General features: G+C 52.3%; 1 protein-coding gene across 1 annotated transcript in view; it reads right to left on the bottom strand.

Annotated features, from left to right (window-relative positions):
- Nucleotides 1-3,010: 3,010 nt before the first annotated feature.
- Nucleotides 3,011-15,174, bottom strand: part of CHRDL2 (chordin like 2) — a 29,521-nt gene continuing 17,357 nt past the window's right edge. Inside the window, exons 7-11 of the mRNA XM_074154857.1 lie at nt 14,651-14,819; nt 13,611-13,805; nt 10,281-10,463; nt 5,362-5,454; nt 3,011-3,167 (exon numbers count right to left, since the gene is read on the bottom strand). Of these exons, the coding sequence (XP_074010958.1) occupies nt 3,088-3,167; nt 5,362-5,454; nt 10,281-10,463; nt 13,611-13,805; nt 14,651-14,819 (720 nt within the window). The 3' untranslated portion in view covers nt 3,011-3,087. The remainder of the gene's footprint in view (nt 3,168-5,361; nt 5,455-10,280; nt 10,464-13,610; nt 13,806-14,650; nt 14,820-15,174) is intronic.

The following is a 15,174-nucleotide window of genomic DNA, read 5'->3' as shown; positions in this document are numbered from 1 at the left end:
AGGGCTGGCAGTGGCATAACGCTTGATGGTGGGGGAGAAGTTGACGACAGAGAAGATGAGACGTTACACGGAAGCAGCCAGGGCCAGGGGTGTGCGATGGGTCTGGGAGATAAAGAAAGTTATGGGAGGATGGGAGAGTCAGATCATGCAAACGGCATCTTTGGAGGCTTCTACACCTTCCTTCTGTGGTGGGTGCACTCAGCACCAAACCCTGTTTGCTAGGACCTACTTCAGTGCAAGGACCACAGCAGCAGCAGGAGCAGAGTCCCGGTCCACCTTGGGCCACCTTCACCAGGGCAATACCGTCCATGTTTCCCAGGAAGGGGCCATGAAGCAGCAGCATCTCTTGGTGGGAAGCTCCTTGGGAGGAGACATCTTCATTTCCATCTTGCATCTCCACGAAACCTCTCTCCAAAGAAACTCTCTCTTGCTTATTCCTGTTAATCTCCACATCTCCCTGCCCAAGGCAAAGCTCAGCCAGAGGTCCAGGATGACACAGCACAGCAGCTCTGTGGTTACTCCAAACGCATGGTGCTTTTTAGAAGACACCAGGTTTAGAAAGCCAGGTTGCTCCAAGCCCCCTCCAACCTGGCCTTGAACCCCTCCAGGGATGGGGCAGCCACAGCTTCTCTGGGCAACCTGGGCCAGGCTCTCACCACCCTCACAGCAAAGAACTTCTTCCCCACATCTCATCTCAATCTCCCCTCTTTCAGTGTCAAACCCTTCCCCCTCCTCCTATGGCTCCCCTCCCTCATCAAGAGTCCCTCCCCAGCTTTCCTGGAGCCCCCCCTTTAGGGACTGGAAGGCTGCTATAAGGAGATATAACCTATATGGGCTTGGTAACCTATAGAAACCAGCAGGAAACCTCATCTGGTCCGGGCAGTGACAGGTTTCTCCTGGTTTTCTCCAGGCCAATCCTGAGGAACCCAACCGGGCAGCTTCATTTCAAATGCCTGTGGCTCCTGGTAAACGAGCGCAAATTGGCCCTCAGCTCTGCTTCAATTAGCTCACGCAAGAGCAAGTTAATTAGGCTGACGAATGAGGGGTCAGGCTCTGCCTGGGGACTGGCAGTGTCCTCCCTACTGGGGCACAGCTGGGGTCATGCACACATCCGTGGGGTGAGAGGGTGGCTTCACCCCTGTCCCTTTGCCCTGCACCACAGGGGGCACCCCGCAGTGCCCAAAGCATCGCTGGGAATTTTTTTTCTGAATAAGTTTAACCGCATCATCACACGGCTCCGGTGAGCAGTGCCGGGTTGGTGCCCACCGGCTGCTCCGATTATAGAATCATAGAACGGTGGAGGTTGGAAGGGACCTTTCAGATCATGGAGTCCAACCATCAACTCAACGTTGACAAACCCACCACCAACCCATGTCCCTCAGCACCACGTCTGCCCGGCTTTTAAATCCCTCCAGGGTTGGTGACTCCACCACTGCCCTGGGCAGCCTCTTCCAAGGCTTGACAACTCTTCCAGGGAAGAAATTTTTCCCAGTATCCCCAGTTGCTCTTTGCTGCAGGTCCCCTGGAGCTGTGGACACTCTGGTCTCTGTCTTCTCCATCCTTTGGCTGTGCACAGACCTGTTTTCCATCCACATCCCCAGCGAGTGGCAGCAACCGCTGGGTTTTTGGGAGCAAAACGAAGAGAGAAGGGGAAGACCAAGGTGGGGGTTCCTCGACTTGATCCCTTTATAGCCCCACGTGAGCAGTTGCCTGTCCAAAAGAGAGCACCTGCAATCACTTAGCAGCTCGTTGGGCACCCATCCAGCAAGCCAGGACCTCCCCGTTCCTGGCCCAGGTTTGCCCCCAGCCTTCTCCTGACCCTGGTGGCCACTGCCAGCCCCAGAGCTCCATTTTCAGCCCCAAACCGGCTGCAGAGCGTAAGCAAGTGGGGTGGGATGATGCCCTAACGATGAGCAAAGCATCCATGGGATGCTCTCTGCATGCCTCGATCCCGCATCCCACCCCTGAGGATGCTGCCTGAGTGAATGCGAGGGGATCAGACCCCACCGGGATGGGGGTCCCACCCCACCACAATGAGGGGCCCAACAGGGCCCCCCAAGTCGTAACACAGACCCTACGGGGGAAGGAGAGCCGTCACAGGAGGCTGAATCAAGAAGACGCTTTAATCAGATTTATCAGACAGATCCGGATCTCCAAATAAATAGATTTATCAAAACAGACTAAAACAAGAAACCGGGGATAAATACATGTACCAAAACAACCTGAAAATCCCCCAAAGCTATTTCCAGACAGGGGGAGGGCGGTGCTGCTGCAGGCCCTCCTCCCCACGCTGCAGAAATGGTCCTGTTTGCCCTTTGGGAGATGCCCCTCCTGTGAATACAGCCCAGTAGATATTATGTAGGATATATATAAATATATAGCATAATAACATGCTTAGTAGCGACCTTAGCGCGGTGTTCGGGGTCTCAGACCCTGTCAGCAGGTGGGTCCTCCCAAAAACTACAACTTCAAGCGACCTGCAAAGAAGGGAAAAGAATCCTCCCAGCTGAAACAGAGGAGAAAAGACCCAAGATTTTTCAAGAAATGCCCTTTGGAGGATATTCAGCCAGAAAAAAAAAAAAAAACCCTTTGCAGGTCACAGGGGCTCCAAGAAAAGAAATTAGGATGATTTTTCTCTCCTTGCAGGTCACCTTTATGCTGGCGGTTGGTAAGAAGCATGGTCACGTTCTGCTCCTGATGCTCTTCAGAAATGCCGGGGTGTCAGGAACGCGCATCCCCGATCTTCACGTCGCACCAGGTCTCACATCTCTGCCGTCTCTCCCTCCTCCCTCTGTGGCAGGAGACGTCCTTCCTTCCTCCTTCGGTGGCAGGAGACGACGGCTGGCCTCTCCTCCCGCTCTCCTGCCGGAGAGAGGCACCTCCACGGCCGTAGCTTCAATGCAGTTTCGGTTTGGTTCCTTTGCTGGAGTTTCTGTAATTTACACTAGTGTATCCTTTATTGCTGTGCCAGTCTATTTAATAATGCAACTTTCTTTTTTTTTTTTTTTTTCATATATACGTGTATGTGTGTGTATGTGTGTGTGTGTGTGTGTAGATAAATCAATAGCTACGTTAAGGTGTTTTTCTTTACAAGTTCTTTGTTTCTTTCTCTGGGCTCTCTGTCATCCTCAGCTCTGACGTTCGGGCTCGGAAGATGTTCCAGTGACCTGGACGAGCAGAGGTGGACACTCATTAGCAACAACCCCTGGAGCGGGAAAACACAATTTATCCCACACACAGCATCCTCCGGACTGGAGAGGTGAGATTGAGATGAGATGTGGGGAAGAACTTCTTTGCTGTGAGGGTGGTGAGAGCCTGGCCCAGGTTGCCCAGAGAAGCTGTGGCTGCCCCATCCCTGGAGACGTTCAAGGCCAGGTTGGAGGGGGCTTTGAGCAACCTGGTCTGGTGGGAGATGTCCCTGCCCAGGGCAGGGGGGTTGGAACTTGATGATCTTTAAGCTCCCTTCGAACTCTAACCATTCTATGATTCTATGACACACGAGGACCATGCTGGGATGGAGATGGGGACAAACGTCTACCCACAACACTGGCCACGGCCAGAGCAGCTCATCAGCAGCCCCATAGTCTGGTCCTAGACTTTGCCATCGTGCAATTAAAATGGTTTTTGAGGTCAAGAGGAGCCCTATATACCTCCTGCAATGCAATTAACAGCACAATCAACAACATAGAATCAATCACAGAATTGTTCTGGTTGGAAGAGACCTTTAAGATCATCAAGTCTAACGTTTCCAATGCTTTCCCTGGAAACACTCGTACGCTCTTAAAAGAAAAGGACCTCAGTCTGAAACAGGGCTAAATCCCTCCCTCTGCCTCCTCAAAGGATGCTTTAAGGTGAGCGGTTTGGGCCAAGTCCTCCCCAGTTTGTCTGGGATTCGGGCTGACTCCCTGCCTCCCGGCAGGAAGAAGCATTTTTCTCGTCCTCTGACTCATCATCAGAAAGCCAAAATTGACGTTTCGTGGGCCATGGGTAGGTGGGTGTGATTCTCTCCCCACTTCTGTCATCCCCATTTTTTGGGGGCAGGTTGCTCAAAACCCCTACATTTATACTCATTTTTCTCTTGCTGCCCCAGCCTTGGCTCTTCATGCAGGGCTTTGTGACCTCCAGCAAGGGAAGATCCTGCTGCAGAAGCAGAAGAACTCCCCCTAGGTCCCCCACCACAGCCTCACCAGTGAGCTGTAGACACCCTGCAATGCAAATGCATCGGTGGGAGCTGGGAAACATCCCAAAAACTAGCACAGAGTGTCCCGATCCCTCTCCTGGCTCTCCCAAAACACCAGCATCCCCAGACGTGCAGGAGGTGCTTTCCCTCTAGGTGGTTGCTTCCCCCGTAATCCCCGCAAGGATTATGCAGCCCTAATGTCGTCATCCCCAGGGGGGGCATATTTTCTAGCTGAATTAATCTCCTGTTGTGAAGAAATCACCAGCCAATGCTTTCCTAGAACTTGCGGCAACGGCAGTGGGATGGTTTCACAACAGGGTTATTTGTCAGGGGGGAAACTGAGGCAAGAAGCAGCGGGCACGTGCCAGAGACCCCCATGGGGTTGCGAAGCCCAACCTGGGAGCGGGGACTTAAAAATCCTCCAAGGTTCGGTCAAGAGATGGTGTCTCGAACAGACGGGAGGTGAAAACAATTCTCCACCCTCCCCAGGGCACTGGGTGTGCTGGTATGCAGCGGGCAGCAGTGCCGTTTCCAGCCGACCCGATGACCTGTGGGTGCTGGATGATACGGGAACGGCTCCCATCCGAACCTACCCCATTAAACTCTAACCCAGCCCCGGCGAAGAGGCAGCCAGCGGGAAATAACACGGCAGTTTCGCTCCGCACAGGCACTCTCGGCATGTGCACTGGCATTCCTGCTTTTTGTAACATTTACGCACATCCAAGAACATTAAGAATGATTTTTTTTAAAAATATTTCAAGAGTTTATCTTTTTTCAAATCCCTTGCATCATTTTTTGTGGGTTTTTTTTTTCTCTCTCTCCCCGCTCCGTGTAACGCCAGATGGATTAGATATAAAAATCAAACAGTTTTACAGGCTTTTGGAGAGACAAAGCCTTTGGATTTCACAAGCCTGCATCCACTTTTAGAAAGCTGGCTGCCCTTTCCGATACCATAAAGTGCAAATGTGACTGCTCACCAGGAGCGTTGCGTATGTTGTGTGAAGACAGGTCGGCCCTGACCCGGCTTCGTTTGCACAAGCTTCTCCCCACGGCTCAGCTCCCCACACCGTGCCCGGATTTACGGAATGGCCAGCAAACCACGGTGCGGGGGAGGTTGTTTGGGGCAGGGTCAGCAGGAGGAGAGGGGAAATGGGCTATTTTATTTTTTTTTCTCTCCCTACCTTCGTTCGTCCTGGTGATCAGCCTGAAGTTCTGTGCCTCTTGCTTGAATTCTTGTTTGCTGATCTTTTTGGTCTGTATCAGATGAAATATTCCTGCAGAGGGAAACACAGAGCATCAGACTCTGCGACGCTCAGTTGAAGGCTCAGAGGGGTTTGGATGCACAACTCTCTGTCCCCTCCTGAGATGTAGAAGGGACACGGGCTGCTCTGGATGCCCTGGGGTCCTGGTTCGGTGAGGGACCTGCTGCCGAAGCCTAGTGGGAGTTTGGGAACAAATCCAGGACTGGCCAAGGACCAGGAGAAATCTCATTTGAAAAGAGTAACTGCTTGTTAAATGAGAACACGGCCAGGACAACAGCACGAAACGGGTAAAAGAATCAGATTTTGTTGCTCTGAAAAGCATCTCGCAGTGGAGGACCTCTCATCTCCCCCAAAACCATAAGAGAAATTAAGGTGAGACCAATGGGATCCCCCTCTCTCTCTCTTGCTCTTGACCATCTACCTTCTCCGACCACAGAGGCCCCTCCATCCTCAGATGCTTTCCTTTCCTGGAAGCAGCCGGGGACCAAAGTTTTCCATCTCTCTGCCCCCAGCCCTGAAACTCCTCCAGGACAGAAAAAAAAAAAGAAACCACGAATGACCTCAGCAGAGATTGATATTTCTGTCGGTGCCAGCACCGTCCCGTTAGCGGAGGTGCCTGACTCAGACACTTGACCCAAGAAAACCAGAACCTGCATTTAGCAATGGAAGCGACCTTTCTGCGGGATTAGGGGGCTGTGATATTCATATTTGCCTGCAAAGCGTGACAAACCAGGCAGATATGCCTGGCACATCCTTCCCCACCTCTCACCCAGGCTCCTCCTGCATCCGGCCATTCGCCACCGGCAGACGTGAGAGGCAACGTGGTCCCCCCTTTATTTGGTTAAGAGACTTTCCCTGATTCCCAGCAGCAATTACACATAAAAAGAGTACGTAACGAACGGGAACCGGTTAGCAATCCATATAAATGAGATGTTATGGACTGTGGAAAATTAATACAGAAGTCAAAGACGTGCGGAGAAATATGTGGATATTTGGACTATTAATAATTCCTTTAAGTGGGTCAGGAAAAGAAGCCCTACCAGTAACAAAAGAAGATATGGGGATGGAGATAATAAAACTGTTAATGACGCAAGAAAAGCACAAGTGTTCAATAAATCCTTCTGGTCTATACTTAGAAAGGAGCAGAAGGGTGTGCTTATAGTCCCTGTGGCTGATGAAGCACTTTCCAGTACATTAGTAACCAAGAGGATATTTTAAACAAGAGCTACAAGAGATAAACATCTTTTAATCAACCGACCTAGATAATGTTCACCCGAGAGCCCTGGGAGAGCTGGCGGAGACCTTTGGCCCCAGGGACGGTGGTTTCTGACAGATGCCAGGAGCTGGGGAGCAGCGGAGGAATGCAGACGGTGCTCCAGCACGCACGAGGAGAGCACGAGGCGGCACAAGATAAGAATAGCCCACCGGGCCTGCCATCCACCGGATGGAGCCGGGAAAAGGTGATGCCGTTTCCCGGTGAGCAGATCCCATCCACCAGGCAGGACGGGTTTTTGCAATGTTTAGGTTGAGATGGAGGGAGGTGGTGGGGCTTTCGGGCACTTAATCACCTTTCTTGGTGCTTTAAAGGGGGCTCGTAAGAAAGATGGGGACAGACTTTTTAGCAGGGCCTGTTGCGACAGGACAAGGGGTGATGGCTTTAAGCTAAAAAAGAGGAGATTCCAACTGGATATTAGGAAGAAATATTTTATGTTTAGGGTGGTGAGAGCCTGGCCCAGGTTGCCCCGAGAAGCTGTGGCTGCCCCATCCCTGGAGATGTTCAAGGCCAGGTTGGATGGGGCTCGGAGCAACCTTGTCTAGTGAGAGGTGTCCCTGCCCAGGGCAGGGGTGTTGGAACTGGATGGTCTTTAAGGTCCCTTCCAACCCAAACCATTCTGTGATTCTATGAAAACGCTGGCCCAAGTCCACCAGAGAGGTGGGAGATGTCCCATCCCTGGAAACATTCCAGGCCAGGTTGGACGGGGCTTCAAGCAACTTGGTCTGGTGGGAGGTGTCCCTGCCCAGGGCAGGGGGTTGGAACAAGATGGTCTTTAAGGTCCCTTCTGACCCAAACCTTTCTATGATTCTATGCTTTAGGCACTGCCTCAAGATCAAAAAATGAGCAGAGTCCAGTAGAGCACAAGGAATGAATTAAGGATCAGCCCCATCTCCGAGGGAACAACTCATCTTTCCTAATTTTGGAGAGATGAGCTCTTCCACAGAGCTGTTCTGCCCATCCCACAATGGATGGACAGGACATACCTTCACCGCTTCTCTCTGCTGACTGCATGGAGAACCAACATGACTCTTTAAACACGGTATTTAATGTTGGGTTGAGGAGTAAAGTGAGTCGCATTCAAGAAACTGATCTCAATACCTATATCTGCTAAATCATCTGCAAAACAAAGCTTCAGCTTTGACAGAGACAGGTACAGGGGTGCACATGGGGGTATGAGACCCATCCCAGCAGGACACAACCTTTGACCAGAGCCCTTCACCCTGTTTTGGGCTCTGAACTTCAAGAAAGACACAGAGAGAGTCCAGAGCAGAGCTATGGAGAGGACAAAAGGACAAGAAATTTCTAACATCAAGGAAAGACTGAAAAAACTCAACCGCTTAAACCGTGTAAGAGAGGACAGAGGCAGGACCTGAGGCACCTTCAGAGAAAAGGAGTCTGCTCTTCACACCTGTGGTGGAGAGGGCAAGAAGACATGAGCTTGAGCTGCAGAGAGGCTACACAGTGGGAAAAGTCTTCCTTTAGGAAGGGGTTTGTAGCTCTTGAAGAGATAACATGGGCTGTTGAGTCTCCACGGCAGGAGGTCTTCGAGCACATGCCAGGAGAGCATGAGGACGGCTGTTCCAGACCCTGCAAGCCCCCTCCAGCCCAGATGTGAGGGTACACCAGCGTGATAGAACACTGGGGATCGCTGAAGGTCCCAGAGCCACAGGTTTTCGGGACAGTAAGGAATATTTTGGTCAATGTCCAATCGACAGCCTGGCAGGGTAAGTGTGGGAAAGAGGTCCTTGGAGCAACCACACCTCCAAGTACAGCCCAGGCCTCCAACAAGGCAGGGTGAAGGGCAGGAGTCAACAACCAAGCCTCCAAACCATGCTGGTGTCTCTCTCTTCCTTTGTTGTCCTCAGTCCCCATGATAATTCCTGCTCTAAAACACCAGCAAGTCACATTTCAAAACTTCTGAGATGTTCAGACCCCTAAAAACGTTGGGAAGCCCCCACTGCAACTCATCTGGGAGCTGGTGGTGCACCACCAGCAAGCTGGCTAAAGCTTTCAGCTGGGGGTTGGCACTGGTTTCTCCTCCCAACTCCTGCCTTGTGGAGGAAACCATCCCAGCACAGAAATAGATGAGGCCACGTAGGTATCGTAAGCCCATACAAAGGCAGATGGACGGGTTCCAGGTGTGACTTGCAGCCTCTTTTCTTCACACTCGCTGCTCTGTTGGTAGAGTGATGGACCATGGAGAAGTGGAATCCATATGTGACTGAGCTCATGCTCTTTCCCAATAGTAACACTTTGCTCTGCCAAGCAAAAGAGCTGTGTTGGCCTCGGGGACAAGGGCCTCCCCTGTCCTTGGCTGGCAGGGCTCGGGAGCTCCGTGCAGACGTGAAGCTCTTGGCCTCAGAAGGTGGCGAGAAGGTTTGGGTGGTGACCTCTGCCAAGGAGCGAAGAGAGGAAATGATGGGGCCCAGACAGTGCAGGCTCAGAGCTGTCCTCCAGCTACAAGGTGCCATTGTGAAGGAGGCTTTGCCGAGGCAGGGGGGAGGACGGGGAGAGGGGCACTGTGGAAGATGGAGGATGGCAGGGGGAGGATGGAAACATGGTGGCAGCCACAGCTTCATTTCTGGAGTTCATTTCTCCAGCTATCATCCACATGTCCCCACCCTCGGTAGGTGGTAAAAGCAAGCCCCAGGAGGGTGGAGGATTCCTTAGGGAGAGAGGTGAGACATGAAAAGATCTAGGAGACCAGCATATCTGCCTAGACATGTCCAGAAGACACCCAGCTACACGGGATGAGGGTCACCATATCCATACTGGGGTGCGACCAACCTCAAATGCTCAAGGCACGAGTTTTTGCAAGGGGTAGAATATGTCCAAAAGAGACTAGGGGTTGGGGCACTGTGATGTTTTCCTGGGCCCAAGAGAAAGACAACACAAATATCTACTGGACCAAGTGTCTCCAGTAGAGATAGGCTCCTCTGGTCCATAAGAGTGTTGTAAAGCTAAAGGTATGGGGACAGAGCAAGAGATTGGTGTCATTTGATGGTGTATTCACTGTGCTTTGACCTCTGGAGGACACACCAACAGAACCATCCAAATCCACTCGTCCAAAAAGCGGGCTCGGGGGCAATTCATCCCCTCTGCGTGCACCTTTGCAGCAGCTCTGCAAGCTTTGCTCCCAGTGATGGGTGGACTGGGGCGGGGGAGGGGGAAAGAGCAAAAGCAAAAATATGGAATGGCCAGAACAATTTTGTTTTGTTTTGTTTTCCATGTGCGTTTGGCACGGAGTGGGCAGGTTTGGAGGAGCAGCCCCATGGCCCTTGCTTTGTTTGCCCACGTGCTGTGCCTCCGGATGGGGCTGCAGCTCATGGAGGGGGTACACTGGGGCCAAAAGTGGTTTCCAGCCTCTGGTCTGCATGAAACCGCAGCAAAAGAGCGTGAAAGGGGGAGTTAGAAAAGCCAGCCTGCTGTCAGCAGGTTTCGACTCACTACACAAGGTCTGGAGCACCACTAGAAAAGCCTGAAAAATTGAACAAAGCTTGGAAAGCACCAGGTTTCTACACACACCTCCTCCGTTGCTGGCTGGTTTCTTTCCAGGACTCACCTTTAATCAGCTTCCAGTTGTAGATTTCCACCTCTTCCGCTGGCTCCTTCTCGATCGCAATTGTCCTGAGGATCTCCTTGGAGGTCTCCGAGCTCGGCGGCACAAACATGTACACCAGGACGCGGTCGGGGTTCATTCCACACCGGGTGGTGACTATTTCATCAGTGGGTTTGACTCTGGTTTCTGGGCAAAAATGAGGACAGAATTCATTAAATAGTGGCAGGAAGGAGCTTGGAGAACGTCATCTCAGCACCTGAGTTGAGGGAAAGTCATCTCGTTGGGTTTGATGCCATGTGATGACCTTGGCTCCCAGGGTTTGATCCTCAGTGCCGAGATCAGCAGCAAAGGGAGATGTTGATAAAAAATCTGTGGATCTGCTCATCCCCATATTTTCCATTCCCCTTCATTTTGGCAGCCTCTACGCCAGCAAGGATGGGGAAGGGGGATTTTCTCCACCTGGATGCCCCGTACCCGCCGCAGGCTGGATTCCCCACTTCGCATTTCGCTCCCGCTGTCATCCCAGAGGAGCAAACGTCAGCGAAGCGAAGGGATGAGCCCGCAGCACAGGAGCCAGCGCCGTGGCTGGGCTGCCTGGGCAGCGCGCCCAGCTCAGCCCCACGGGTGGGCTCAGCCCCAGCCCGAGCCTCCTCCCCAAATGGGGTGCAACGGCAGGGAGACCAACACCAGGGACATCGGTGGGACCCTACGTGACTTTTTCAACATCCCTGGTGGGGGAGAGCCGCTAATTTTTTAATTTTTAATGTATCTGGAGTAATTAAGAATCCCCCATGGTTTTGGAAGGAGATTTATTGCCTTTGGTTGTGGTCCTTGGAACGCAGAGGAGCCCAGCTCTGCTGAATTTAGCCTTGTTCTCCCCGTCATTTTGGATGCTGAAGCTTTTTACACTACTCGAAAGAAAGTTTGGCTATAAATAGACGCACGGGGTTTATTTTAGTAGGACAGTTATTTTAGGCCTGATTCTGCTCTCCCCCCTGCTCTCTGGGGTGGTCCTGAGCTACTTGTCTTGGAGAGGGGATGGGAATCCCAATTTAAAGGGATGCAAAGGCGGGATTTTTCAGCGACAGGAAGACAAACGTTCAGCTCTGCAGGCTCAGCGTAATGCGAAGGGGGACAATCCCAACCCAACCATCCTCACCCCTGCCACCGTGGGGTCCGGGGGCAGGAAAACCTCCATCCCAGGCCATTAAACTTCACCCGCTCTGGGGCTGCTCTTTGCATCGATGGAGGCAGCCCCACCTTCACGACAGGGAAGGAACCCCACATCCTCGCAGGTACAACAGGTATTTAACAACCTCAGAGCTTCACGCTGGAGCCACTCCATGGCCAACAGTGTTGGGGAAGAGGAGCAGGGACCCAAGAATCCCGTCCACCAGCTCTGTTCCCAGCAGCTGCGATGGTTTCCCCATCCCACCAATGTATCGCAGCGATTCCCCTTCAATCAAGGTCCCTTTTTCAAATAGAAATGGCTCAGCGCTTCTCTCCAAGCCTCCTGGAAGAGGAGGACGGTCATGGAAAGCGCCTGGAAAAAAGAAGATGGGCGAAACCTTTGCGCAGTGAAACAGAGGACAAGCATGTAACTTGGCTGAGCAACGTGTGTTTGTGTGTGCGATCGCTATCTGTGAGTACTGGAAAGCAAGAAGAAAATCATTTTGGCTAGGTCAGAGCATTTAACTGGAAATAAATGAAGACTGAGCAGCAGACAAGAGATCCCAGCAGAGAGAGTAGTAGACTTTAAACCAGAAAGACCCACTATAATGAGAATGCAAGACTGGAAGGGCTCTGCTCAGTCATCACATCCCATTCCCACCAGGCACCACGTCATAAATCCTGCTCATAAACATATCAGAAACCTTATTAAAACAAGCTGAGCTTCTGCCCTTCGCTCCCCCGGGGAGGCCATCCCAGAACCTCCCTACTCAGAGGCTGAAAAAGCTTGAAAATGCCAGCTGAAATCATTTCGCAGCCTGTTTGCCCCCATTCTTAAGTGTGGCAATGCCCCTTGCTTCTTCTCCCTGGTGAGATCCCCCCCACAAAACCACCTTGAAGATGCACATCAGAGGATATCAGCCAGAAACTGCTGCATCTGTTGTCAGGCTCAAAGAGACTCAGGTATCTTTAGCCTCTTGAGAGAATCAGTGGGTGGTCCATCATCTAAACATCTACTGCTGAATGATAGCACAGAGAGAAAACATTCTCCAGTGGGAATGTCTCGTGCCCCGTCACATCTTTGCCAGGTCCTTGGTTTAAGGTAAACAGCTTTCCAAAGACCAAGAAGCAGCTGAGAGACCCAAACCTCATTGAATATGAAGAAAAAAAAGAGGTCCTCTCTACCACATCCCAGTCCCAGCACCAGCCCAGTTCTACCTGGCCCACCCCAATAGCTGTGTCCCTAACCCTCCCTTTCCTTGGATGGGGTCGTCAACTCAAATTCAAACAAACCATGAGTGCCACAGATAACCCTGCACCTGGGAAGTGTCCTCCTAATCTCAAACCTACATTTCAGCTGCCACAATTTAACCTTATGGCTTCTTGTCCCAGCTGGAGGTTTGGAGAACAGACTGTACCCTCTCCCCAGAAAGCATCTTCCATCTGTCTGAAGACTCTTAGCAAGTCCCTCCTTGGACATCTTTCTCCAGACTACACCCACCCAACAGACGCAACCTTTTGGGATCTGTGCAGCTTCCTCACCTTGGCCCTCCAAGACAGGCCAATCCTTACATCAGTGCTTGCCCTGCTGAAGTTACCTGGTGTGAATTCAGGTCATAGGATCATAGAATGGTTTTGGTTGGAAGGAACCTTAAAGACCATCCAGTTCCAACACCCCTGCCCTGGGCAGGGACACCTCTCACCAGACCAGGTTGCTCCAAGCCCCATCCAACCTGGCCTTGAACACCTCCAGGGATGGGGCAGCCACAGCTTCTGTGGGCAACCTGGGCCAGGCTCTCACCACCCTCGCAGCAAAGAAGTTCTTCCCCACATCTCATCTCAATCTCCCCTCTTTCAGTGTCAAACCCTTCCCCCTCCTCCTATGGCTCCCCTCGCTCATCAAGAGTCCCTCCCCAGATTTCCTGGAGCCCCTTGAGGGACTGGAAGGCTGTTCTAAGGTCGGCCCCGGAGCCTTCTCTTCTCCAGGCTGAACCCCCCAACTTTCTCAGCCTGTCTTCATAGGAGAGGTGCTCGAGCCCTCCCATCATCTTTGTGGCCCTGTCGCCAGTGATGTGAACACCTAGACATCTGCTCTGGGCTTTAAACTGAAGCTAAAGGAAGGAACTGGAAGGCAGCTGCAGGAGTAGGTGGGATCTCACCTACCTGGACATATTTTACAGCACTTTCCATCTACTTTCTCTGGATAGTCACACGGATACTCTTTGGGGCACGTGATCTTCTGGCAGTCCTGGACACCATCCCTGCATGTGCAGAGAATGCAGGGCAGGAGGCCGTAGAGCCGGAAGACGGGGTGCCACACTTCCCCATGGGAGTAGGTCTTCCCATTGTAAACACAAGCTGCAGGAGAGAGAGAAAAAGGTTGCTGATGGAAATAAAACATCCTCCTCCTCTTTGTACACGCAAGGCTTGGTGGAGCTCAACACATTTCACCACCTCAGAAATGGGTGGCCCTTGCTGTCTTGAGGGGCATGGTCCTCTGGCAGCACATCCAGCACCAACGAACACTGGGATATTGCAGCCACCCCACCCAGGAGGTGACATGAGGCAGGGGACCAGGCTCCAGGGGATGGAAGCTACTGGGGTCAACCACCCTGGTTGGGGCAAGTGGAAAGTGTGGGCAGGACCTCACCTGCCTCCAAGCCTCTGCAAGCCCAGGGTCTCTCCGACTCTATCACAGGCATGAAGCACAGTGAAGAGTGCCACCTGCTGACTCCTCCATGAAAATTTTTGGAGGTCCCAAAATTTCCTCCAGGGCTTCATCTCCAAGGACTGGAAAGAGCCCTTCTGGAGACACAGTGGTGGGAGAGCCCCCAGGAAGAGAAGGGCCCTGTCTTTCCCCCTTTGGCTCCATGGGGTTGCCTCCTCATCTCACTTTCCTACTCTGTACTCTGGGAGAAAGACCACAACACTGGGACAGACCCAACACGTGGTGGGTAGGTACCAGGTGGAACATCCTGTCCCTCTGCGGCACAGTCCTGGAAGGACCGTGTGGAGTCTTCCAGCTGAGCACCTCCCTTCCCAAGCCCCAGATCTCCAAAACACCCCAAGGAACAATGCCAACTCTTTTCGGAAAGTGGTAGATTCGTGCAGTCAAGAGGCTGTGGGACACCAGGGCTGAGGTAGATGGGTGAGGAGTGGGAGGTGGGACTTGGTGGTGGAAAACTGACCCTTCCATCCCTTACCTTTCTTGTGCTTCTCTTTTAAGACAATCTTCACAGTGGTGCCACCTCCTCCCTTGGGTTTGAAGCTCCTGGGAATGAACTCCAGGGAAGAACTGAGAACAGTGGACATGGTGGCTCCAGGTGGCTTCCTGCCCATCGCTTCCCCCAAACACTGGTCTTGTGAGTGCCTCTGTGAGCAGTCAGAGAAAAGAAGGGGACTCAGACCCTAACAGTTGGGTTGTTCTCACTCCAAAGCATGCTGGAAAAAGCCATGCAGACCTTCCATCAGGAGTGGAAGGTCCACAGGGATGAGCAATGACCCAGGTGCCTGCAACCACCCCAGGGCTGCTGAGCAGTTTGTGTCAATGCCCCACACTGGTGTCCTCCCTCTGCTGCAGGTGGGTCACCCTCGTTGGGGCATCGCCCTTCTCATCCCATGCTCAACCCAATGCCCTCAGGTGAGGTCCTACATCCCCAACACGGGCAGGGAAATGGGCTAGTCTTTTCTAGATGCCTGCTGGAAAACTGAGGACCAGCATCCATGC

Source organism: Numenius arquata, chromosome 1 (genome assembly GCF_964106895.1).
Source record: "Numenius arquata chromosome 1, bNumArq3.hap1.1, whole genome shotgun sequence".
Lineage (NCBI taxonomy): Eukaryota > Metazoa > Chordata > Aves > Charadriiformes > Scolopacidae > Numenius > Numenius arquata.
This window is presented reverse-complemented; position numbering and strand designations above follow the sequence as displayed.